At 40.1% G+C, this 24994-nt stretch overlaps 1 protein-coding gene and 1 long non-coding RNA gene across 3 annotated transcripts; one reads left to right on the forward strand and one right to left on the reverse strand.

The window, feature by feature from the left end:
* Positions 1-798: 798 nt before the first annotated feature.
* On the reverse strand, positions 799-24979 carry LOC133850207 (zinc finger and BTB domain-containing protein 49). 2 transcript variants are annotated; one of them, XM_062286243.1, is made up of 5 exons: positions 24811-24979; positions 9339-10173; positions 8304-8711; positions 7792-7973; positions 799-1504 (listed from the first exon to the last, which is right to left on the reverse strand). In XM_062286243.1, the coding sequence occupies exons 1-5, from the start codon at positions 24863-24865 to the stop codon at positions 1131-1133; spliced, it is 1854 nt and encodes a 617-aa protein (XP_062142227.1). In that variant the 5' UTR covers positions 24866-24979; the 3' UTR covers positions 799-1130. The 2 variants fall into 2 exon arrangements, with proteins under 2 accessions (XP_062142227.1, XP_062142226.1); XM_062286242.1 differs by lacking the exon at positions 24811-24979 and adding an exon at positions 20374-20839.
* Positions 4198-4968, forward strand: LOC133850212 (uncharacterized). The gene is made up of 2 exons (XR_009895601.1): positions 4198-4477; positions 4599-4968. It is a non-coding gene; the product is annotated as an uncharacterized LOC133850212 (long non-coding RNA).
* Positions 24980-24994: the final 15 nt, after the last annotated feature.

A 24994-nucleotide genomic window follows, 5' to 3' on the forward strand; every position in this document is an offset into this window, starting at 1 on the left:
TCGAATGAATTTTTCCCTTGATTTTCTAGTAAACTTCGATTTCGATTTTTCTCTGAAATAAATAAATCACTAAATTCAATAAAAACTGCAGCTTTGTTTTTTAATGTTTTAATTGCTTAATAAATTTAATTTATTGGAAAACATAAAAATACTTAAAATGTACATATGTTAGATGTTTTTTTTTTGGTTTGCTTTTCATATATTATTATTATTTTTGTTATTTGTTGAACATTAAAATGAAAATATATATTTATTTAGCAATTGATTTTGTTTTGGTTTTGTTTGGTTTTTACATACGTACACATATGTATAAATAAGTTAAAAATTTATTAATTAGACTAAATTCATTGGAATGATATAATATCAAAATATTTGCATAGTACACCGTTTAAAATTTCACAACTATCTAGAAGCGAAAACTTGGAACTGTTCATTCTCATTTTTGTTTTTGTTTTTTTGTTTTGTTTTTCTTGTTATAATATTTAATTACATTTACAATTAGAACACGCACGATTCAGGGTTTCGATTTTGATTTGATGTTGCGGGTTTATTATATGTTATGTATATATAGAGAGAGTGATATCTTGAATGTGATAGCATCTTAGCAGTTACTAATTATGTGTTTAATAGAAATACAATCATACAAAAAACACGCACACGCACACACATACGATTAATTAATTACTATATAATTTACATTTAAACAAATTCACGTTTCACTTGGTTTTCATTTATGTATGCTTATTTTTTTTTGTGTGCGCTGAGAATTTTTGGGAATTTTCTTAAGTTTTGGTAATATTATTTTTTTTTGGTTAATATTTGTCTTTGGTATTTCCTATGATGTGTAGTATATATTTCTTTTGAAGATTTTTTGCATTTTTTGCTGAGTTTTCTTTTTTATTTTTTTTTGGCAACAATGGAAATGTTCGGCTTAATCTATTCAAATTGCATTAACTTTAATTTCAATTTTAATTGCAGTTTCAGCTTCAGTTTCAGTTTCAGCTTCAACGTGAGGCGGCAAATGGAAATGCAGTGCGATGATCCGACCCGACTGCTATTGCACATGGTGTCCGAGAGGAGGCTACCGGGGAGGAGAGGGAAGTGGCGGAAGAGGAGGAGCCATTGGCATGTTATGCCAGCAGTGATACCTTCTGCAGAGGATTCACTGGCGTCGCAGCCTGCTGCGCTTGGGCTGCCGTCGACTGCGCTGCTGTTGCCGCATTGCCAGCGGACAGACCTTGCACCATGCCCGGTGCTCCACTCAGCTCGGCAGCAGCTGCGGCGGCGGCGGCGGCAGACATGAAGTCCACCTTGCCGAGGTGGACACGGAGATCCGTGTGCTGGGTCTCCTTGTGGCGACGCAGGTCCACCTTGCGCTGGAAGGACTTGTGGCAGAGCTTGCAGGAGAAGGGCTTGTAGCCGGTGTGCTTGCGGGAGTGTGTGATCAGGTTGGAGCTCTGACTAAAGGCCTTGCCGCACACCTGGCACTTGTGTGGTTTCTCGCCTGCAAAACATAGAAGGAGAACAAGTCAGAGTTAGTACAGACAAAAAGACAAAGACAAAGAGAGTTAAAATCGATAAAAGCGTTTTGCATTTTGCATTTTGCACTTTGCATTTATTGTCCTTGCTCCTTGGCAAAATGGCAAGCAGTGCGCGCCATTTTAGGCTGAAACGAGACAGCTTTGCTTTCATGGCAGCCCCCCTTCTTCCTCACTCCCCACACACACACACATGCTCACAACAACAAGTCGCCCGTCAACCCCCAAAAAAAAGTGTCTGAACTCTGAGTCACGACAACCTTCCCCCTTCGTGCTCTCCATCACCAGGCTACAACATCGTCAGCTGCTCAGCAATGGCGTCGCCTCAGCTAACCACAGCTACATCCTGCTCCCCTCTTCTGCTCCCCACTTGGCTCAGTTTTTAAATTTCAACTTTTTGGTTCATCTGTGTGCTGTTTTGTGGTTTTGCACTTAAAGGCAACCACATAAAAATGCTCCAAATGCTAAAAGAATTTGTTCGCTCTTTCTGCCAGGTTTTTAAAGCATTTCCACTTCAGATTCCCTTGCCGCCCTCTTGATGCTACTTTGCTTTTATATTTCATTTATAGCACATTTTCATTCGCTTAAATTTTTCATTAGAGATTTGCTCTCTGTTATTATTTCCTCTTTCTCTTCTTTTTTTGTTGTTTTGCCTCTCGTCCTAATTTAACTTTTCTTATTCTTTTTTTATTGAGATTATTTTTTGTTGCTTTCGCTGTGGCTCGTCGGCGCCAAGTGCTATCAAATTTTCATTCGAGATTTGATTTGATTCGCAGTTATCAAAGCTGACATAAGGCAGTTGAACATGACGTCTGCTCTACAGAGATTCGCCTTGAATATCCACACGACTTTGTATTTATATAATATAAACTTGCGTATATTTTCTTTACTATTGCGTACAAATATAAATAGCACTTATATTACAATATTTGAGGTTTGCTCAGCTGAATTACTTTAAATACAGATTTTATATTATATTCATGCTATAATATATATTTTTAAATTTGTTTTTTTTTTTATTTTTTTTTTAATATTTCTGACTTTTTTTATTATTTTATTACTTATTACTTCAAAAGAAAGAGTTAAAATGTTTTCTAATGTATTTGAATTGTTTACGTAAAAACGTAAATTGAAAATATTTTAAGAAAGAAAAGAAAATCAAATTTCAATACAAAAAATCTCTTGAATATTTTGCGTGAAAAGTCGTGAGTGCGAGCACAAAACAAAAATCGCAGTCTATCTACTTTTGTGTTTGTATTTGTATTCGTAAAGTTGCATAAAGGCACGTTTTATTCGATCAGGCTGTCTGTTTTTTATGATAGTTGCCATAGTGGTAGCAGACAGAAATATGCGCTTATCTCTGCCACAGATAATGCGATAGATTTCCCTATATAGACCAACACAAACACACACATACATATACGTATACAGACAGGCAGACAAACTGTGGCAACAAAATAACGACGAAATGTTAAGTTGAGTTTAATTTTGCGAGGGAAGAGACAGCGAGAGGCGATGGAAAGGGAAGGAAAGAAGGCAGCCATGTATTCGTATATAAAGTAAACACACACACACACACTCGAGTACACACACACACTTACACAAATTCACTTGCAGAGAGCCTGGCAACAATAACAGTCGCGCACTTTGGCATATAAACACACAGACAGCCAACAGTTGGCTCACCATATACACACACTATGGTATATATACAAGTGTATGAGTGTGTGTAGGGGAGTGGCTGGGGCTGACAAGGGGAAGGGGAGGACAGAACGTAGTCGGAGTAAGTATATAATGGAATTGCAGCGACGTGATTCTGAAACATTCGACCGTTGGGATGTGCTCTGATTCAACTTTAGCTCCCGTGGCATGAGTCGAAAGCGCTGCTTTTGCTTAAGCAGCCGGCGTGGAGGCAGAGGGAGGCAGAGGGAGGCGGGCACAGCTGTATGAGCTGTCGGAAAATGCGGAAACTCTAGGCAAAAAAGCGTAAAGCAACAGCAAAAAAAAGAAAAAGAAAAATTGAGCAGTCACGCTGATGGCGCTCAGATGTTGGAGCGCACTCTGCAGCCGATGGTCGGAGCATGCCTCACGGAGCATGCCCCACGACGAGCGAACAGCATGTGAAGGGATTGCGCCTTGGCAGGCGAACGAACTTTTTGGACCGCCGCTGCTCGGGGCACGTTCGTGCACTATCGGCACAAATAACGTCACGTAGTCGAGCAGAGATTATAGAGCAGCTTTTATTATTTATCACGGCAAACGAGCACAACGAACACTAACGAGACCCAAATCCAAATCCCGTCGGCCGACGGCCTCTGGCAATGCTGTTGATGTTGCTGGGTGGCTTTGTTGCTGGGTTGCTTTGTTGCTTGGCAGCTGCTCAACACTGTGCGCTAACTAACACTGGCAACAATCCAAACACAACTCCCCAAGTTGCGATATATAGTCCGGGGCTTCTGTTTATGTGTGCGAGCTTTGGGCGTATGAAAATTTTTTGGTTTTTACAGCTAAGCAGGGCTAAAAGAGAGAGTGAGAGACAGAGGTGGAGGGAGGGGGGCAAGTGGAAGCTGCTTGCCTTTTTCGTATGTACAGATTTCAAGGATTTTTATTGCATCACATTGTGGAAATTCTTTTAAATCTTTGCTTGCTTCAGCGCTGCTTTCTTTTACTCTTCTAATATCTTACGACTCTGGCTGTCTGTCAGTCTGTTTCCCTAAGTGCGACTCTGTGTGTGTGAGTGTGAGTGTGCTTGGCAAATCCTTTCAATTCAACACGTTTTATATTTTGCTTTGGTTTTGCCTTTTACCAGTTCTGTTATCTTTAACTCTAACCAAATGACGCATACGCCGCGTAAAAGGCACCCAGCAACATAAACTAAGCAAGTCGAAATGAAATGTAAACAGATTTTAAGTTGCACAACAGATTTTAGTTAGGAGCGGGTAAAAAGGTTTTTATTGTTTAATAAGAATTAATTTTGCTTTGATTTGTGAATTTAATTAAATTAGCGTTTAGCTTGAAAACTATTTTATGGCAACACTTTGCTAATTAGCTATTTTTCAGCTTAAGCTTAAGCTCAGTTCATGAACTTTCCGAAAGCTTTAAGCTGGCTTTAAGTTATCGATTTGTTGAACTGCAAATTCCCAAGAGCAAGTGCAGATTTAAAGTGGATCGAAATAAAACTCATGAATGATTAAACAAGCTGGAAAATGCACACACGCATACACACACACACACACACACATTGCAACACACGCACAGACAAATGAAAAATTTATTTGCCTGCGCTTTTATGGCGCATAAATTTACAAACAAAAAATCTGAGGCAGGAAAATAAAAAATGAAAATGCGAGCTAAACACAAAACGCAAATAAAACGTAGCCAAACGTGAATGTGGAAAATGTTCGTAAGAACAACAAGCGTGAAAGAGAGAGAGAAAGAGAGAGAGAGAAGGTAAAGGAGGAGTAAAATGTTTGAGGCAAATCACATCAATGTGGAAAAATCTGCTGTCTTTCGCTTATTGCTAGCAATAGAAGAACACGTCGCCGGGACACGAAACAACAGAAAATAAAACCGAACCAACACAAAAAGGTTAAGAAAATGGCAGAAAAACGAAAAACTAAACATAAAAGCACAGGAAATTAAGGCTGGTCGTAAAATGCAGCTGAAAATCGGACTAGAGCTAAACCAGGACTAAAGCCAAAACACAACGCAAATTCTGGGTGGAGGATTTCGAAGGGGGTTGCAAAGCGGAGGGGGGCAGCACACATCCTAAATCGAAGACGGCAAGCCATAAAAATGTCTGAAATATTTTTCTCTGTTTCTCTGTGTGTGTGTGTGTGTGAGGGAGTATGCGTATGTGTGTATGTGTGTGTGTGCGGAGTCATCTTCCACTGATTTGGCCAGACGCGTGCTAAATACGAGTAAGGGATACGTCTGTCGGGGTTGCCAGCTGAGTGGGCTGAGTGGGCTGAGTGGGTGTGGCTTGTGTTGGGGCCCAGCTTATTAGAGGTTATTATCCTTGCCATTTGCAAAACTGATTTCAAGGCAACGAAATGCGAAACATTCGCAAAAACAAAATCAAGAAAACAATGAAATGATATTATGTATAACGTTATCATCAAATTATTAAATATTGCGCATAAAATCTGGTTTGAAAGCTGTGAAATCAAGAAAAGTTATGGGCTTATCATTTTCAATCTTTTTTAATATCGTGCAAAGGATTTAAAAACAAAATCTTTTTACAAACTTTAAGCTCAGAATATGTATAATACAGTTTAGAATAAATAATTAAAAATATGAAATCAATAATAATCTTGGTAAGAGTTAAATTCTAGAGAAATTAGTTGAACACTCTAATCGACGTAAAGTTACATCAAAAAGATGTCATAAAATGTAGAAATAGATGTTCTAGAAAAGATTTCTTCCATTATAATATTATCATTATTCCATAATGAAATATTCTGAGAATAATATCAATCACTCGCTGAATGAATGACTTCAATCATTGGCTTTAAATACAATTGCTGCTCATATACAATATTATCAGCTTTAGTGTTGCCCATATATCTGCATTTCTATATAGATTAGTGTGGCACGACGACAAATGGCCATTGGAGAGTCCAAGGAACTCAAGTAACTGTAGAAATCGATGCCTACGCTTTGAGTATCGCTTCATAATGGCGTCGCAGCGCAACGCAGCAGCGCAGAACAGAACAGAGCAGAGGAGAGCAGAGCAGAGCAGAGGAGAGCAGTTGCTGCTTTTGGCAGAGCTTTGTTGTTATTCTAGCTGCTGTTATAGGGGTGTATGCGCAACTCACACATAAGCACACATACACTCGCAATCGCTGTTGACGGCGTGTCAGTGTATGCGTCGTATTTGTTATTCGTGTGTGTGCGCGCGTATAAAACAGAAAATCAAAATCTCTTGACTAAATTTTTCATTGGTCGGCTGTGATTTCTCTGTCCGCTCTCACTCTCGCTCTCGCTCTTTCTTGCATGCTCGCTCTCACGCTTCCTCACTCACTCGCTCGCTCGCTCGCGCGTTAAGGCGTTTCGGCAATGTTAACTCTGTTAGTGTGTGTGTTGTGTGTGTGTGCATTTGTTGCTTTTGTCGTTGTCTTTCCAATGTCTCTCCAAGCTTTTGTACATAGAGTCGCAGCGTCCACACTTTTGCCTCTTATCTGTTACATGTTTCGCTGCTATGTATATCTATCTGTGTGTGTGTATGTGTGTGTGTGTGTGCTGTGTTGGGTGCTGACTCTCTTGACTGGCTTTTGGGAGAGTGAGCACGCGTTTTATAGTTGTCGCTCTTTTCAGCTGTTTCGCGCTTTGCTATCAACGCCGTCAGCGCTCCATTTTTGCACTACTATTCCACTAACCCTCCCCTCTGTCCCTCATCATCCTTCTCGTATTCCCTTTCGTCTGTCTGCCGTCTGTCAACTGGCAAAACTGTAATTGGAACTGTGACTGTGGCTTTGCCTGGTTTTCGTGGTTTGCTCGACGCTTTAATGGCGCCCACTTGCTCTTCTTGTGTAGTCGATGCTATTGCCAAAAATGTCACATCTTCTTCTTCTGCTATGTACAGTTTTGCCTACGCATGTGCATGTGTGTGTGTGTGTATGCAGATATGTCCATTCATATAACGTCTGTTGACTTTAATAACAAATGGAGCTTTAAATCCCGTTGTTTATATTGCTCAACTTGTTTCAACTTGAATTTAAAGTAACTACAGTGGAGCCTCTAAATCAACAACTTTGTGTACATTAAAATACTATTCTTTAGAAAAAGTTACAAATATATTTATATTAATTTCATTAGTTAACTTCTAAAAATGTCAGCACTAACAACATTAGTTTGTTAACTCAATTGTTCCTCAAAAGTTTTTTCAATTCAAAAGAAATTTATTTTGTCCCGTGAAATTATAGAAATGAAAATGAAATTTTCGAAAAATGAAGTTTATTACCAGAAAATTAAGCTTAATTTCAACAAATTGATACCATATTTTCTTGATTTAACAGTGAACTCTTTGAATTACAGATGCAAGAATTTAAGATTCATATCTTTTCTATTAAATTTCTTAATAATCATTCAACGCACAACCAAAAAAATTTAGTCTAAATAATCCAATTCCTTTCAATAAACCTATCCTCAAGTTAAAATCGTTACTATCAACTCAAACCCCATAAAATGCTGCTAGCTTTATCGAGTTGGGATCGTTGCAATGCTAAAAGTTAAAAGGTAAATGCCAACTTACCGGTGTGAATGTAGGTGTGCTTCTTCATATCACTCTTTTGATGGAATCGCTTGCCGCAGTAGCTGCAGGGATAAGGCCTCGTGTCGCTGTGAATGAGCAGATGGGTGGAGAGTGTGCTGGAGCGCTTAAAGCGTTTGCCGCACTGTTTGCACTCGAAGACCTTCTCCACGTTGTGCACGGCTCTGCAAAGGGGGGAAAGAGAGCGGAGAGAGCACACATTAGTACTAAATACTATGGAGAGGGGACTAACAACAAAAGCTGGCGGCTATTTGGTGTAATTAAAGCCAAGCCAAGGAATTCTCTAGAGCTGTATGTTAAATACGACCACAAAGCAAACATTTGGCCAGGCTAAATCCAACATTGCAGTTAAATTAAGTAACACAAAAGTGTCCCTGACCCGGGACAGCAGTACAGCAGGACTTTCAGGACACACTCATTAAGCATGCAACACTACTCTCTCTCTCTCTCACTAAGTTTGGACTGAAATGCTTGCGGCTAAGAGCTTTACATACCTGTGCTGACTGAGGCTGACCTCATGGCCAAAGGTCTTGTTGCACAGCTCGCAGGCGTAGGGCTTCTTCCCGTGGTGGGTGCGACGCGAGTGCACCTCGAGTCCGTGCGGCGTTGAGAACATCTTCTCGCACTTCATGCACGAGTACAGGTCGCTGAATTGATGCAGGCCTGGCCATTTGGCCGCCATGTGATGGAAATGCAGATGCGGGGGATGTGGCAAACCCAAATGTCCGCCACCAGGCGGCACGCCCACTCCAACGCCAACCCCAACGCCCACACCGACGGCGGCGGCTGCTGCGGCGGCGGCCGCTGCTGCTGCTGCCGTGGTGCCATTCTGGCCAGCAGACTGGAGTGGCACCATCAGGTTGCGCAGCCGGAAGAGATTTTCCTGCGAGTCCGGATGGTAGCTGCAGACATGAGCGAGGATGGAGAATAGATAGAAGAAAAAGCCTTTGGTTAGCTACGCACTTAATTAAGGATGCTTAATTAGCACAGGTTGCAAGTAGCTTTCTGCTTACACTGAGAGAAAAGCAACTGAGTGTTTAATGTATTATAATGGTATAATTAATCATTTTAAGAGATTATTATCAAAATGTTAGGCATTGTTAGTGTTGTTTTTGCTAGTAAACTTTCTATACACTTTTTATTATTTTGGGATAATAAATTTCCCTAGAAACGTATTTTTAATAACATGGAAATGAAGTTTTTATTACTATTTGCTCTTGTAATTTTATTAGGAATAGTTAAAATTAATTGATTTCTCAATATTTCATTATTCATTATCTTCCATTATTTCCTTTCTAAAATTATTATTTAAATGCAATTTGTAAAAATTCCTTAGTAATTGTTCATTAAATATTGTTAGCTAAGGATAATTTCAATTTTAATTGATTGCCTGTGGCATAATTTATAAATTATCATTAGGAATATTATTGTAATCGTCATTAGCTTTAATTTCGAATTTCAATTTAAATTTTCTATTGCCAACTTTCTCTCAGTGTTGCTTGCTTCATTTTGCCCCTTGCACTTCTTACCTTGCGCCGAGTCCGGACTGCTGTTGTTGCTGTTGCTGCTGCTGTCCCTGGTGGAAGGCAAAGGCGGCGAAGAAGGGCAGCGCTGGCGAGAAGATGGGACGCTGGAACATGCTCGCATCGTAGTTGGGCGGGTAGCTTTGTCGCATCGCCTCCAGCGGATTGGTGGGCAGGGCCAACGCTGAGCTTGTGGCACCAGCCAAACCGGATAAAGGCGGACTGCGAGCTCGTCGCGTCGTCGGCTCATCGCGTCGCAACAGGGCAGAGACTGAGAAGAGATCGGACTTCTTGGTGCTGCTGTTGCTGCTGTTGGCCGTGATCAGCAGCTCGGAGGCAGAAAGCGAGGCGGCACTGGGCGAACTGATGCTGGGACTCCCAGGCGGTGAATCCACCTCCAGCTCCACGGACGAGCTGCTCGAATGCGATCGCGATCTGGAGCGAGACCGAGAGCGGGAGCGCGAGTGCAGCGAACGTCGCGAGTGGCGGGAGTAACGCTCGTGGCTGCTGTCCGCATCGTCCATATCGATCTGTGAGGAACAGTGCGAGGCGCTGCGGGAACGTGAACGCGATCGGGAGCGCGATTGACGCAGCTGCTCGCTGGCACTCAGGTAGGGCTCCAGCTTGGCCCGCTGCGAAGGCTGTTGCTGAAGTGGTTGTTGATGTTGCTGTTGATGATGCAGATGATTCTTGCTCAGCATCGCGATGGAGTTGTTGTTGTCCTCCGGCAGGGCGACGCCATGCGCGGCAAGAGATGGCGGCTTTAAGCCAGCGGCGGCTGCAATTGCCGTCAGGTGTTCAGTCTTGACCAGTCTGTTTATGCTAAAGGGCAGCGCAGCATCTGAGGAAGAGGAAGAGGAAAGAGGTGAGTTGACAGTCAGCGAAATGAGAAAATCAGAGCAAAGCAACAGCACATCATCAATCACACACACACATACACCTGTATTGCACACACACACACAGAAATGGAAAGGGACTCACATGTTGAACAGTTGGCAGCGTATCGAATTTCAAATGTAATTATTTTCGTATTCAATCGCCTAATCCACCTTACATGACCATTAATTCACCCTAATCAAGCAGCATTCGCCCCTGTTACCGCCTCGCGTTCCCCTTCCCATTATTTCTTTCCCTGTTCCGCATCGCACATCATCACCCATCATCATCGGACAAGCATCTATGTCACCCGGTAAAGCACACAGCGTGCAGCACACAGGACATAGGAAGTAACTCCTGTTTGACACCCGACAAATGCTTACAAATTGAATTGAAATTCAACCCTTTCAGAATGGTGCTTATATACTTTAGCAAGGATATGTGTTCTTTCATACATACTATAGAATTTAATTCATATTTGAACCTCAGCATAAACATAAGTTATACACATTCTGTATAAGTAAATACGAATTTGTTTAAAACCGAAGAACAATATTAATATTTATGGCGAAAATATTAAATTTATGAGTTTTCCATTCAATATTTACTGATATTTATAATGGGAAGTTCATAAATTTGATATATTGGCTATAAATATTAATATTGACATTTTGAATTCAGGAATAGATAATGTTGACATATAAATAATAAATAAAAAGTATTATAAATCAAGCGTTCTTTTTTAAAAATCTTAATGAAATTCAATTATAATGTATACAGAAACTATCATAATGCTAAATATAATATTTATATGCACTCCATAAGTAATCAAAAAAGGTAAAACACTATTGCACTTGTCCTGAGGCTTTGACGAAATCATTAGCGACGCTTTTGTGTGGTGTGCCAACCAACAGGCGTTTGGCATTCTCAGATTCGCCTGTCGAAATGGAATAATAATAATGTGCGTTTAAATAGAACATCTGTTCGGTCCACACTCGGTTAAATGGAGCATGACAAAACAGAAAACACACAAACAGGCGCAGAGACGACGATGGCGATGGCGATGATGACGACGACTGGCGACACAGCCCACGAGTTTGACGCAGGCGCAAAAATGTGGCAAAGGAAAGGGGTAAGATGTGTGTCTGAGGGGGGGAAGAGAAGGAAACAGGGGCTGCGAGTACGAATCCGAATACGAATGCGAATCGAATGAATGAATACGCGTCGCAACAAAAGAATAACAATTTGACAACATTCTAATTCGCCACGCAGATAAAAGTAACTGCGCAGGCAATGCCCAAAGGCAGGAGACATTCGAAGTGTTTTAAAAGAGAGGGGAGAGCAGAGGAGGTGGATTTTTGATGATGCGGCTTTGATTGTTGCAGCCAGTGAGGCGGCAAACGCAAAGCCAAATAAATATAAACAAAACACAACCACAGCAGCATCAGCAGCGGACACTGAATAAAGTTCGCTTCGGAAGCAAGCAGTCAGCGAAGCATCCGTCAGATACAGATACAAATTGCGACTACGACTAGAGCTATAGATACACGCTTACTCAGCCACAGATACTTTTTTTTTTGGGGTGTGGTACAAGTCGTCGTTGTTGTTGTCGCTGTTGTTGTTGCTGTTGCTGTTGTTGTTGCTGTTGTCATATTCTCTCTTGGCGTCAGAGTGTCAAGTGTTTTTACTGCGTCTCTTTTGTAGTTCGCTTAGTTCTTGCTCTATGTTTTTAAGTGCTTCAGCTTAGGCACTCAACGATCCGCAATACTCTCTGCTCCCCCACTCTAGACACTCAAAACTAAATAGCAACAGAAGTCCACAGTTGGAAAAGTTGAAAGTACTACAAAGAAATTCTGAGGTGCGGAACTAGCTAATTCCGTATACGTCACCTACACATTAATAAATCAATAATAATAATAATGATTTAAAAATGCTTTGACCAACAAGTCGCAGCTATTCTTGAGACTTGAAATAAAACTAATTCATATATAACATATTTTACTAAATAAATTTGTCACACGGAATACGCTAAGATTTTAAACGCAAATAAATATAAAAAATTAAATCCTTATTATGAATGTATAAAATGAATAAATAATCTAAGACCGAATCAGAGAAGCATGCATAAGTCATTGAAATTATATAAGCTTTTATTTAAATAAAATCCCCTTTTTAAAAATAAATTATTTAATCACTTTAAAGACTTGCTCAACAATTAATTCGACTTATTCAATTTCTCAAGCTCTGCTGCGCACTGAAAAGTCATAAATATCAACGTGTTGAAATTGTTCGACATAAAATAGTCATAGAAAAGGGTTCAGTTGACCCCTCTGACCCCCCAAGCAAGCTGACAGCAGCTTCCAAATTTTAATCATCGCCATTACAACGAATGTCAATTGCAAAACCCTTTATTCTAATTATGCACACAATTGTCCCGAGAGCATTCGCATTCGCATTTCATTCGTTGTGCCCAAAACGAATCGCAATGTGAATAATACAACCCACCAGCTGGAGCTACCGGTTATTATTATTGTTGAACTGCTGGAGAGAGATGGCAATAGAAAGAGAGTGAGAGAGAGAGAGAGAGAAAGATGTTAGCAAATCTAGGAAATGAAAGTCGTATTGAATGGGAAATGCTTTAACCAAAAAATTTGGAAACGTTTAACGTTTGAACGCAGAAAATTGCCGACAACTGCCGCCTGGCCAAAAAACCAACCCTGGAGACAGGGCTGCAAAGGGAGCAGAGGCGGGGCAGAAGGGAGACAGGGCGACAGGGCGACAAGTGGCTCTGCTGGCTCACGTAGGCCGACTTGTTTAAATGATAATAATAATGAGCTTAAGCATGTGCTCGATGTGGCATCCACAGGGTGGCAGTTGCTTCTGCTTCAGCCCGGAGGCTGACAATGTAAACAGACGAAGCGCGCAACAACAGCAACAACAACAACAACAACAACAACAGCAGCTACAACAACAAACCGCCCACTCGCTCACCCATTTTGGCAGCTCGCAAAACGCAGGAAGCTGATGCTCGGTAAAGTCATAAATTTGTGCACATTAGACATAGCCGTCGTCCACCCTGCGCCCCGGTTTACAGTGCCTGCAAACAAGATTCGACCACCCCGGTTTCGACCTCCCCCTGTTCGTGTGGTTGCGATGTTCATCTGGTTTTATGTTATACGCCCGGGAGCAATATTCACGCACTCCACACGCACTTGCAAAAAAGGTAAAATAATTATTCGACACTGCATGGTAATTGAAATCATTGTTATCCTGTCCTCTCACCCCTCAATTGACGGGCTTATGGCAGGATTATCATTGTTTTGTCTCGATTTTGGAAAGTGAGAAGCCCAGGCAGAGGGAGAGGGAGAGGGAGAGTGAGACCTTATTTCTGGCAGTTAGCTCATAATTATTTTAAACGCATTGTAATCAAATTCATAATTATTTAGAGAGTCGCATGTTTGATATCTTAATAATATCATTTATGGAACATGTGGATTAGGTGCTGAAAAACAGTTCTAACATTTTTAAAGTGAATACAGCAACAATTTATAGAACTTTATAATATTTTAAAACATAGTATAAATATCTAGATTATCATATTAAAATATTTAATATATACAACATATCGATTAAGTTCGTTATTAGTAAAAAGAATTTACTTTTGAGATGGAATTAAATATTTGCATTAAAGAATCACCTGTCTAGAACATATCTTCTTAAATCCCTACCATAAATCCCAAAAGATGATCACTAATCTCATATTTAATTACTTTGCACTTTCATCACTTCACTTTTGAGTGCGTGCGCGTTTAGCTCATTAAACTAAACGTGTTTAACAATTTGCGATTGGCCAATCGTATTTCAGGTGAACAGAGCAGAACAGAAATCGCGAACAATGATTAATTGTTAAATTAGCTGATTCGGCAGATTAACGCATTTGATTCATTTCATTTCCATGGCATCGAATTGTTCATGCCAGATTAAATTCATGATCGTTTTCTTTGCTTGCGACGAAGAAGAAAAACATTCAATCTATGCATAATTTATAACATTGTTGTGGATTAGACCGACTCGCAACAGCAACACCGACAACGATGATATCAATGTCAATCGATCAAAAAGCAAATGCTGGTGATAGAACAGTAGTTGGTCGGGGGTATACGTTGCGTATACTTGTTGTGGTCATAATGCATAGTATATTTAGTTTAGTATGTGGCTATAAAAATGAAACGAAAAAGGAAAAAAAAAATAGCGGCTTTCGGCAAATATGAAAGGTAAACGTGGAGGGCGAATAATATAGAACAATATAATAAATATACTTGTAGAGTCGAGCTGAGGTACGCGATATGCCAAAAGTGGCTGCCATAAACTGTGGCCGTTAGATTAGGGCCATGATTTGGTCACTGACTGGACTCTAGTATTAACGTGTGTGTGTGTGTGTGTTTGTGTGTGTATGCGGATGCATGATTTACGAATTCGTTGAGATTTCGATTTCATAGTCGAGATTAAGGTGCCATGAGGCATGGCTAAGTAATGTGTGCTGACGACAACCACAACCACAAGTTGTACAGTGGCTGCCTTAAGAGGGTGCCAATCCTCACCATAAGCTCCACCACTCATGCTGCACTCCAATCGGCATTAGATGGGGATTGCATTTGTCAAACAAGCAGCAGCAGCAGTTATACTAGTTGCTATTACAGTTGCTGCTGTCAACGCTATCAGCAATTGTTGCTGGCTTTGCGGTGCGCTTTGAAGCCTCTCGACAACTATTGCAAATAGCCCAGCGCAATTACAAATTACATATTTATTTTTAGACTGCAAATCAATCATCAGACCAGACGGACAGACAGACTGACAGACAGACTGACTGACTGGTTGGTTGGTAATGCCAATGCCAGCTGGCCCTACCCGTACTTCTATCCAGCGTTTAGCCTCTGCACCCTCTGCACCCTCTGCACCCTCTGCACCCTTTTGCACCCCCTTCCCCTTAACCCATCCGACTGTGGTGGACTGCTTATCGCTGGGCTATAAATCAGAAGGCTATCTAAACTTTAGACTCTTGCCCTGATAAATGACATTTAATTGGTGCACGTTTTCACTTTTTAAGAATGAAGCCAACGATCGCGCGAGTTGCCACGAAAAAATTTAAAGATCATAAACCAAAAATTCACATTTGACTCAGTTCTTTATTTTGTATTTTTTGTAATAACAATCCATTATCTCTTCACCTCTTTACGCTTCTCTGTCTCTGTTTATTCACTTCGTATTTTGGTATTTTTATGATGCACTCGGTAGAAGCTTCTCTTTATTTGCTTAAATATATTTGTGATTTCATTTTTGCGCGTTAGAACTTATCGATAAAAAAACGAAGTATATTGTGTCTATATAATGATATGGCACAAATATATTTCCTCTCATTCAGAGTTGGATACAATATATAGTATAGTTTAGGAACAGTTCCCTTTTATGATCTCATCAATATCGGGGTGCAAAGTATTTGAATGAAAGCTAATTTTGGGTGAGTTGGTAAGTTGATATCAGAGTCATAAGCTGATATCGGGGACTGGTAGCTTTTATGACGGTTCAATACGATATCGCACAAATCGCAGTATCGCACACTGACACACACACACTGTGCAATCAGACGTGAGTATACTCTACACTATATATCTAATGGCAATCAATAGCTATACATATATTGTATTGTATGTATTTACATATTCATTCGTGACTTGATACTTTTCGCTGGGCTTAAAGGGTATTCGTTTTCACACCCGAAATTGACATTGATTGTTCGTTGTCAAACATTGTAAATACGATAAAACCGTAACCGAAAAAAAACAAAATTAATAATCATATCATAAATAATGGTGAACTCTTATTTTTTGTAATGTGGCATCATCAACTGCGAGTAAATGAGACCACAACAACTTCTCCGACTCCTTCTCCAACTCCTTCGACTGTTGTTCAGCTGTTGTTGTTGTTTACTTATCGGCTGGACGGTCGTGTTTTACGATACTTTTACTCTTTCAACTTTACAACAGGGCGAGGATATTGACATGTTTAGATGTCGTTACGTATTTACCTTCGGATCGTAAATCATAACGCGTGTGCGGTGTACGCTCTAGTCTGTGTGTGTGTGTGTGCGTAGTTATTAGCGAACGACCGCGTAGATACAAATGTATCTTGCAGATACTCATACCAATACCCTCTACCTATATATGTATATATGCCCTTGTTGTAGCTGTTATTATTAGAATTTGTTTTTTTTTTTAGTATCTTTATAGATTTACAATGCCCAATTTCTTCGTCTACTTGGGAGAAGTTGAAAGATATACGACAGCCGTTGAGCGCATATTCGATGAGTTGCCAATGATTACGACGTGTGCCATAAACATTTCATAAATATTGCTCTGATTTTCGTTGCGACAATTTGTTATTGATCAATAATGTGTACGGAGTGTCAAGCGGCTAAAGAGCCAAATGCACTGCGAGAAATTTCATTTGCTAAAAGTTCACTTTAAATGCATATTACAAAATATAATTTCTCAATTAAGTAAACCAACATTTAAAATCAATAAACCAATATTAAAAAATTTAGAATATAATATATTTAAATAAATAAATTTGTATATAAATTTCTCTCAGTGTGATTTTTCATTTATGTAAATTAATGTACAAATTAAAATAATTTCATTTTCATAAATAAATTATAATATAAATATGTATATTAGACAAATTTGTTCCACTTTCTCTCAGTGTACATGTATTGCTTGTGGTATATCAAAAAATGGTTCAGCCTGCGTGGTTCTGTTGTTGCCCTGCACTCTAAAATGTGCTTCTTAACGGTTCTGTCGCAATTTATACGACCCATCCAAAGGAATCAGTCATCGTGATTCAATGTTTCAACTTTTTTGGTAGGGCATTTGAATAACCAACTTGACATAAACTATAAAGTTCCCTTGCAAACGCTTTACAGCAATTTTTTGGCTTCGTAAATTTTGTAGATAGTTGGGCTATTGCCAGTTGGAAACCTAAAGCAAACACTTGGCTGATTAGGGGTGCTCTCTAGTGGGCAGTACTACATTTGAGTACGCTCCGAGTATGCGATCGATTTATATATTCGATAGGATATTTCGATTGCTTTTAATTGATTCGAATCGCTGTTCAATTGTTTGGTGTGATTGAAAATGGCTTAAGAATTTATTATTGAATTTATATCGCTCACAATTTGAGGCTATATATATTTTTTGTACTTTAAGGTAAGGTAAGGTATGGTAAGGGTTTGGGGCACAAAGTCCGCACTGATATCATTATAGAACTATGCATAGCCAATCGGCAAATGAATCAGTGCGTTAGGTTCGTCTGATTAGGCCATTTGATCTCTGAACTGAAATGACTCTCGCACAGTCAGACTCATCTATGTATAGTCTGCTTCTCTTTTAAGTACACTGTCGGGGGCGATTCAACCGCCTTCGCCCTCGTCTTTACCCATCTGTTCTATGTCTATGTCTCAGATCGTGGGCAATTTCAATTTAACTTAATTCGTGACTCACACGCGTTCTCTATGCTCTGTTCTACGGTGTTGTGGACGACGGTAACGTAACTCAAACTTGTTCGACATTAATTGAATGATAACTAGGCGAGGGGTCCCCTAAAAAGATGATGATGATCCATTTGGCGACAATTAAAATTGGAAATCGAGACGGAAATTAGTCGCGTTTGACCTTTTTTGCAAGGTTAGACAAAAGGCATTAATGCGTTGCCTACTCCTCTCATTTCTCTTTAAAGAGAAGCGAATTTAATCACATTTGCTTTGATTTTTGTAATACTTATTGTACCAAAAAAATGAAAAAAAAAGGAAAAGGCAAATCCTTGCGAAAAGCCGACAGCAGCGGACAATCAGTCAGGCAGTCAGCTAGCAAGTGGGGAAAGCTGGGGATATCATGGTGTGTCGTCGTTTCGCCAATATTTTACCAAAAATATTTCAACAAACAAAGCGAAATTCATTTTCGACCAAGCGAAACACACCAACAAAAAAAAATACTAAAAGGAAAAACGGAAAAGCGCAAAAACCCCAAAAACACGAAATGTAAACGCATAGCGAAAACGTGAAAATGGCAGAGACCAAAAAAAGGAAGCAGCGAGAAAAACGTGGCGCGCCAAACGGAATTGAAAATTCCCTGCGAATGTGTATTGGTGTGTGTGTATGTGTGTGTGTGTGTGTGTATCTTTGTTTCAGGCATATCCATGTCCTGGCTCAAGCTGCGGAGCTAAAAACATATCCGTTGGATACATGTAATGCCGGTAAATGAAATCCGCTTGTCGCCTGACATTCTCTCCATGTGTGTGTGTGTGTGTGTTGGGTGTGTGTGTGTTCGCACTTGTTTCTTCATTCATTCATTCAACGCTCTTGGTGGAAATTCAACTGCGATGGCGACGACAACGCTACAACACACACAGCAGCAAACACACACCTACTCACACTCACACACATTCACTCACTCACACTCATTCACACACTCACACTCTGGCCCTCACTGATTTCATATCCACATCCATCCATATGCCTGCTGTCTGCACTGTCAGTTGCTTCTTCTTCTCTCTGCGAGTATCTATGAGTTTGCCTTGTCCATTCGTTCATTCGCTCATTCGTTCATTTGTTCGTTTGTCCGCTTGTTCGTTTCCGTATCTGTGGTTCGCTATGGATTTTTCAATCCCCGATATCCATTTGTCCAACTGCTGTCCCTCTGTCTCTCTGTCCGACATGTCCGCACGGAAGATTTGCACATTAAGCGCCACACACAAACGGAATAATGAATATTTTCACCGCACATCTGCCCGCCCCTTACTCTCCCCATCGTGGCATGCATATTGGTCGCAGCATTTTCCGTTTTCCACGTTTTTGGTCAGCACACCAACAATTTTTTTCAATTAAACTGACAGCGTCCTGGGCCTTGTTGGCGGCTTTTGTTGGCCATTGACTGTGTTCTGTTCAGTTCGCTTCGGTTCTGTTTTCTGTTCACTGTTTCTGACCATGGTCAGAATGAATATGGCCATATTTTAAAATCACACATTATTCAAATCATTTTTAAAAATTGCAACCTTCTCCCCAAACGACCATGCGAGAGATGTGTGGCAATATTTTTAATTAACTTGAGAATATCAAATGTGGGATTTGGGAAAGCCTACAGCGTCCCTTAGTAGAGGGAGAGCGAGTGAGAAAGAGACACAGAAAGAGAGCGTGTGTGTCAGCTTTTAAATTAATCAAAATGTTGATTATTTTAGGGAGAGAAATGCTTTACGAAATGGAAATTAGGCGAACAATATTATTAAATACTTATTAAATTGAAATAGGAAAAAATGAAGTAATTTAAGAAGGAAATTAAAATCAGTGAAAGAGAGATTAGAAATTATTTTTGATTTCAAATAAAATAAGCATGTCTCAATGTTACCTAGTATTTTTAGTATGTATAGATTAGAAATCTCTAATCAAAGTTTTCCATTGCACTTATCTATCTGGCAAGTTTAATAATACTTAAATCAATTGTTTAGCTAATCTTAATAGAGGTCTAGGGATTTTAGCAAAGTATATTGAAATTTCGGGTTTTCTAGGCAAGTCTCAAAATAATAAATTATTTAGTAAATTTATTTATACATTTTATTTATTGTATTGATAATCCAATTTGCCAACACAAGTCGCCATAAATTTTATAGTACTTCTTTCCTGAATCAAAAATAGCGAATTGCTTTGAAAATATGTATAACTAATAAAAATTGAAAACATAATTGAATACATTAAATTAAGTTTGCAATTTTTGATTTAAAATGTTAAGAAAATGTTGAAGATTGAAAAAATAATAGTACTGGCCAAACGAAGTACATAAATAATAAATCTGATAATCTTTAACTTATTTCTAAGATATCACATGTTAAATTGTACTTTCTCCTGATGAAATGCTTTGAAAATATCACGATTTTAATTATATAAACTAAGCTAGCCATTTTCGTAAAAATGTCGAAGACTGAGGCGAATTGGTTCTCTTGATAATAGTCAAGTCCACACACACACACATAATTTATAATTCTCCATAGTTCTTTATGTTTTCACACACACTGATTTGCAGAAAATGACAAAAAATGAAACTAGTAAAGCACTACTTACCGTCGGCACTTCGTTTCTTTGGCAGCACAGCCTTGAAGGCGGACATGGGCGCATAATCGTGTGGAGAAGTTGCCGCCGGCGGCATTTGTTGCTGCTGCTGCTGCTGTTGCTGATGCTGTTGATGATGATGTGCATCCACTGTGATCTGGGCAGGCTGCATGCGTTGATGCAGCAGTTGGGTGGGCGAAGGTATCGCCGCCATGGTGGTCAAGGTGCTGAGATCGCGCACCTGCAGTGATGACGATGACGTGGAGGTGGCTGGCGATGAGGATGAGGAATGCGGTTGCTGTGGACTGGCGCCGACAAAGGGGCTTCCGGGAAAATCAGCAGCAATCGCTGGCTTAAAGTTGCCCAAACTGTAATCGATGGGCAGGTGATGTTGTTGCGTGGGCGGGGCAGCGGAGGCGGCCGGATGCAGCAAATGCTGCTGATGCTGGCCAGGCGCTTGCATTTTGCCAACGTTCATGAGTTTATAATTTGTTTATGTGATATAAATTTTTGGATTTTATTTGTAGCGTTTTAGTTGTGCACACGGCGTATACGCGACGGCATCGAAAGCGTTATCGGGATTGGAATAAGGTAATGGTAACGATATCGGAATCTGATTTGCAACACGCACCACGCGCGACTAACAACGGTAAATGGCTGCGGAACAGATTTCTTTTGGTTTTTGTTTTCTCGTTGTTGTTTTTGTGATTGCTGTAGTTGTAGTTGTTGTTGTTGTTGTTTTAGACGGCACACGCGCCATGCAAGCAGCTGCTGAGCATTACTACTGTTGTGTTCGGCGTCATCGAGCGGACTAAACCAGTAAAAGTTAATCACGGCTGGGCGCTGGGCGCAGAGTTGGAAGTCATGGAACGCGCACGCTGACGCCGGCGCCAGCTGAGGCTGTAGCTCTGGCTGAGAGTGAATCTGGCTGCTGACAGCAGCGACAGCAGAGCAGTGGAGAGCAGCGAGTGCGAGAGCAATGGTCTGCACTTGACACCGCGCCTCAATTGGAAGTACGGGGTGAGCTGAGGGGTGGAGTGGAGTGGAGTGGGTCGTGTTGCCTTATCGAAACACACTCGCAAATTCGACTGCTATTCCAATTGTTGCGATTCCGATTTCCCAGCAAAGATTGGAAGAAATCAAGTTGAGCGTCGACGTCGACGTCGCTGTCACTGTCGCTGCTGCGACTGCGACTGCGAGAAGCTGTGAGAGCACCTACTCAAAGAACACACTCACTCACACAAAGAACACTGACTCACTCTCTTGACACGCGTTCGCACTCTTTTTTTTGTGTGTTCGCTTTCTTTTGCGGTTTACAGTTAGTCGGTGAGCGAGCGACCGTAGCGTACCGTCTGTGCGCCTCAAAGCACAGCGACTGACGAAGCAATAACGAACACACAACTGACGCGCGCTCTCTGCTTTGCTTCTGATAAGCAACAAACAACAGCACCCACCACCGAAGCAAAGCAAAGCAAAGCAAAAAAACACCCAAGCCACTGCTGGCCCGCATGCTAGAGCGAGACGGCTGGCTGCACTCTCGCATTCCAGTTGGAATCACAGCTGGAATGCCTGGCAGCCCACCACCATTGCCAACCATTGCGCTCTCACTCGTGCGCATTGCGCACATCGCGCTGTCACTGTCTAACGCACGGAGCAGCCTGTTGATTTTTGGTAGACGCCCATTTTTCCAGCTGGTCACGCTTAATCTGGATTTGGTGGCATTGCCTTGGTACTTGTTGTTGGTATTTTTAGTGCGCATACCGCTTTGATTCGTTCAAATCAATGCGCCACTCACGGGTTGAGGGGATTGCTGCCACTACAGAGAGTGGGTGAGGTGTGCGGGGGCAGTTAGGGTTGTTAGAGTTGCCAGTGTTTGGGTCGCCTTTGGTTTGCTCGTTTTTCGGGTTGGTCCTCCATCGTTGCTGCCATCGAGCTTTGTTGTTCTTATTGTTCTTGTAATCGCTGTTGTCTTTTGCAATGCGCAGCAGTCCATTCCATTTTCTAATTTCAAGTGCTTTTTCCGGCACCTCACTCAAGTGTCTCTTTCACAATTGACTGCCTGCAATTCCTATCTTTCTTCCCTACCTTCCCTCCCTGTAGCTTGGTTCACTACCATTAACTTTCTGACTTTGACTTGCCACTTACGGCAATCCCTTAGGGCGCTACATTTTCAATTCTAGCTGCCATTCAATCGATCAATGGTAAGTGGAAATGAAAGAAAACTTCAGAGACCTTTGGAAAGTGCTTAAGAAAGTGCTTTTTAACTTACTCAGAAATTAAATCCACTTTATGCTCAATTCGCAAGTCTTGGAATTAAATGTTTAATATTAATCAGAAAGAATTATAGTTCTAAGTAAAGTTTTTCAGAAATTCTGTAAAAAAAAAAACCAAAATTAATAAAAATTTATTTTATTTAATGATCGAAATTCAACTTTCATTATTTATGAGTTAGTATAAATAATTTATGTTAAGTTAGAAATTTCTATAATTTTCTAAATTTTAAAGTCAAAAATGCTTTCTTACGATCTTTAAAGAATCATATCTTATAAATCTTTTAATGTTGTCACCTAGCAGATCGAATGCATATGCATGATTCATTTGTAACCCTAATTTAAACTGCAACTATCGAAATTTAATGGAATAGCGTCACTCTTTTGCATGTCAGCCAGATTTGTGGTCGTCTAATTGAGTCTTCAGCAAGTGACTTTTTGCTTAAAATGGGGGCCCAACTTGCCGCAGATACGAGTGCATGCCTCATGCTAAATTTAGTGTGTAATTCTGGAAATCGTTGCCATGTGTTGCATATGGCGCTCAAGACAAACTGGCACAACAAAAAAAAAAGGAACGAAGAATTGAATGCTAGTCTCTCTCGCCTGTAGCATCATCAAGCTTGGGTTTGGATCTGGAACAACTGAAATCTGTGACAAAAAATTGCTGAACAAACGAGAAAATCGAATGATGGGGAGAAGGGAATGGCGGGGAGCTCATAACACTTATTTATGTGCATGTTGAAATGGGAGCATTAGCTGCTCTGTGTTTGTAAATATTTGTCATAATTTTCGAAGGGGGGAATGCGAGAAGAACATGTGCTACTCCACATACACAGGGGCAAAACTCCCGATCGAGGTCTTTCTTCATTTGGGGAGCATTTAAAAAGTGTCTTCGTTGTTGTCGCTGCTGTTTGCTATTTGTACTCACTGTAGCCAGTCAGTCGGGCTTTTAATGTCGCAATTAAATGCATGAGTTTTTAAAAATTAGATGCTTGTCAAAATTTATTATTTATGACACTCCAAAAGCTCCACTGACATTGTCTAGCTCGGCCCAAAGCTGCTGAGAACCGAGCATAGTCATCGATCTGGATTTCAGTTCCCTCTCCAGAGACGCTTACATAAGCACACCATCACCATTTAGCTAAGAAATCTGTGGCTTACTTAAGAGCTCCCCTCATTTGTAAAAGTTCCCACATAACATATAGATCACTAGTGAGAATCGCGTTGAAGGGCAACAGAAAATTAAGTATTTACTCTAAATAGAAGCACTGAAGTTAATAAATATATATTATTGAGAAATAATTATAACATCTCATACTTTTTACATCTCTTGATGAAATACCTAGAATGCCTATAGTCAATAATAATTTCGTAGCAATGAATAATTAAATAAATCACCTAATTGTTCACTGTTCAACTTCTTACATTAAAAAATATCTTCAAAACAATTTTTTTTTAATAAAAATATTTTTATGAAAATCTTCCATCATTTTTAATTGCTACTTTAATCCTTTTAATAACATTTACAACATTCTTGTAATGTTTGTGGTCAATTAGTTCAAAGTCGAAAACAATAAAGGATTCTATGTTGATAAAGTGGCTATATGGCCCAATAATTACTTGCTCCATAAATCGATAGAAAATGCAATATGACGGGCATTAAGCAGAGTCAACTATAAACAACGTATACGACATGTTGTAAGCATGGAAGCAGACACTAACGAATGAAAAGATGCCACCTAAGAAACCATCCAAAGAAAAAAAAGAATATCATCTATGTTATTGAAAGGGGATAGGCATACGGAATAGGTAGGCATTGAAGCGATTCGATTCGGTTCGGTTATAATAACATAAAGACCTAAATGAAGTTTTACAATGGCAATAAAATATATTTTTGACATGAATTTTCAATCAGAATTTTAATAGCCCTTAATAATAACATGGCTATCAGTTATCAGCGCACACAATCGGTTATCAAAGTCAAGTAATTTTTGGTGCCGAGCCGAGAAAGACGAGAACAACAACAACACACAGCAGGCAGAACTAAACGAAGCGATCAACGCAATCGTCGTACTGATTGCCTGATTGCCCCATGTCCATATCCGTCTCTCAGTCGATGCACCCACCGTTAAGAGTTACCCAGGTATACAATATATACATACTATATAAACATACTTACTATATATTGTAGTTGCTGGTTGTGGTGCCTCTATATTTCCTCTGTGTGGTGGCATTATTCCACCACCGAAAGCTATAAATGAATTATTTATTACTGTTGTTGTTGTTGATTTAGTGCCTCTTTATAGATCGATCGATGTGTGTGCGTTTCCGTGTGTGTGTTTTTCTGTGTGTGGCATCGGGAT

The sequence above is a fragment of the Drosophila sulfurigaster genome, chromosome 2L, assembly GCF_023558435.1.
Source record: "Drosophila sulfurigaster albostrigata strain 15112-1811.04 chromosome 2L, ASM2355843v2, whole genome shotgun sequence".
Classification (NCBI taxonomy): Eukaryota; Metazoa; Arthropoda; class Insecta; order Diptera; family Drosophilidae; genus Drosophila; species Drosophila sulfurigaster.

What these genes read in the sequence shown, in the direction of transcription:
- LOC133850207 (XM_062286242.1), bottom strand. Translation starts at nt 20,839, where the DNA reads ATGAACGTTGGCAAAATGCAAGCGCCTGGCCAGCATCAGCAGCATTTG. An exon ending in CAGTCCGGACTCGGCGCAAG is followed by an intron (nt 8,712 to 9,338) that starts GTAAGAAGTGCA and finishes TCATGTCTGCAG; the next exon opens with CTACCATCCGGACTCGCAGG. An exon ending in GTCAGCCTCAGTCAGCACAG is followed by an intron (nt 7,974 to 8,303) that starts GTATGTAAAGCT and finishes CCCCCTTTGCAG; the next exon opens with AGCCGTGCACAACGTGGAGA.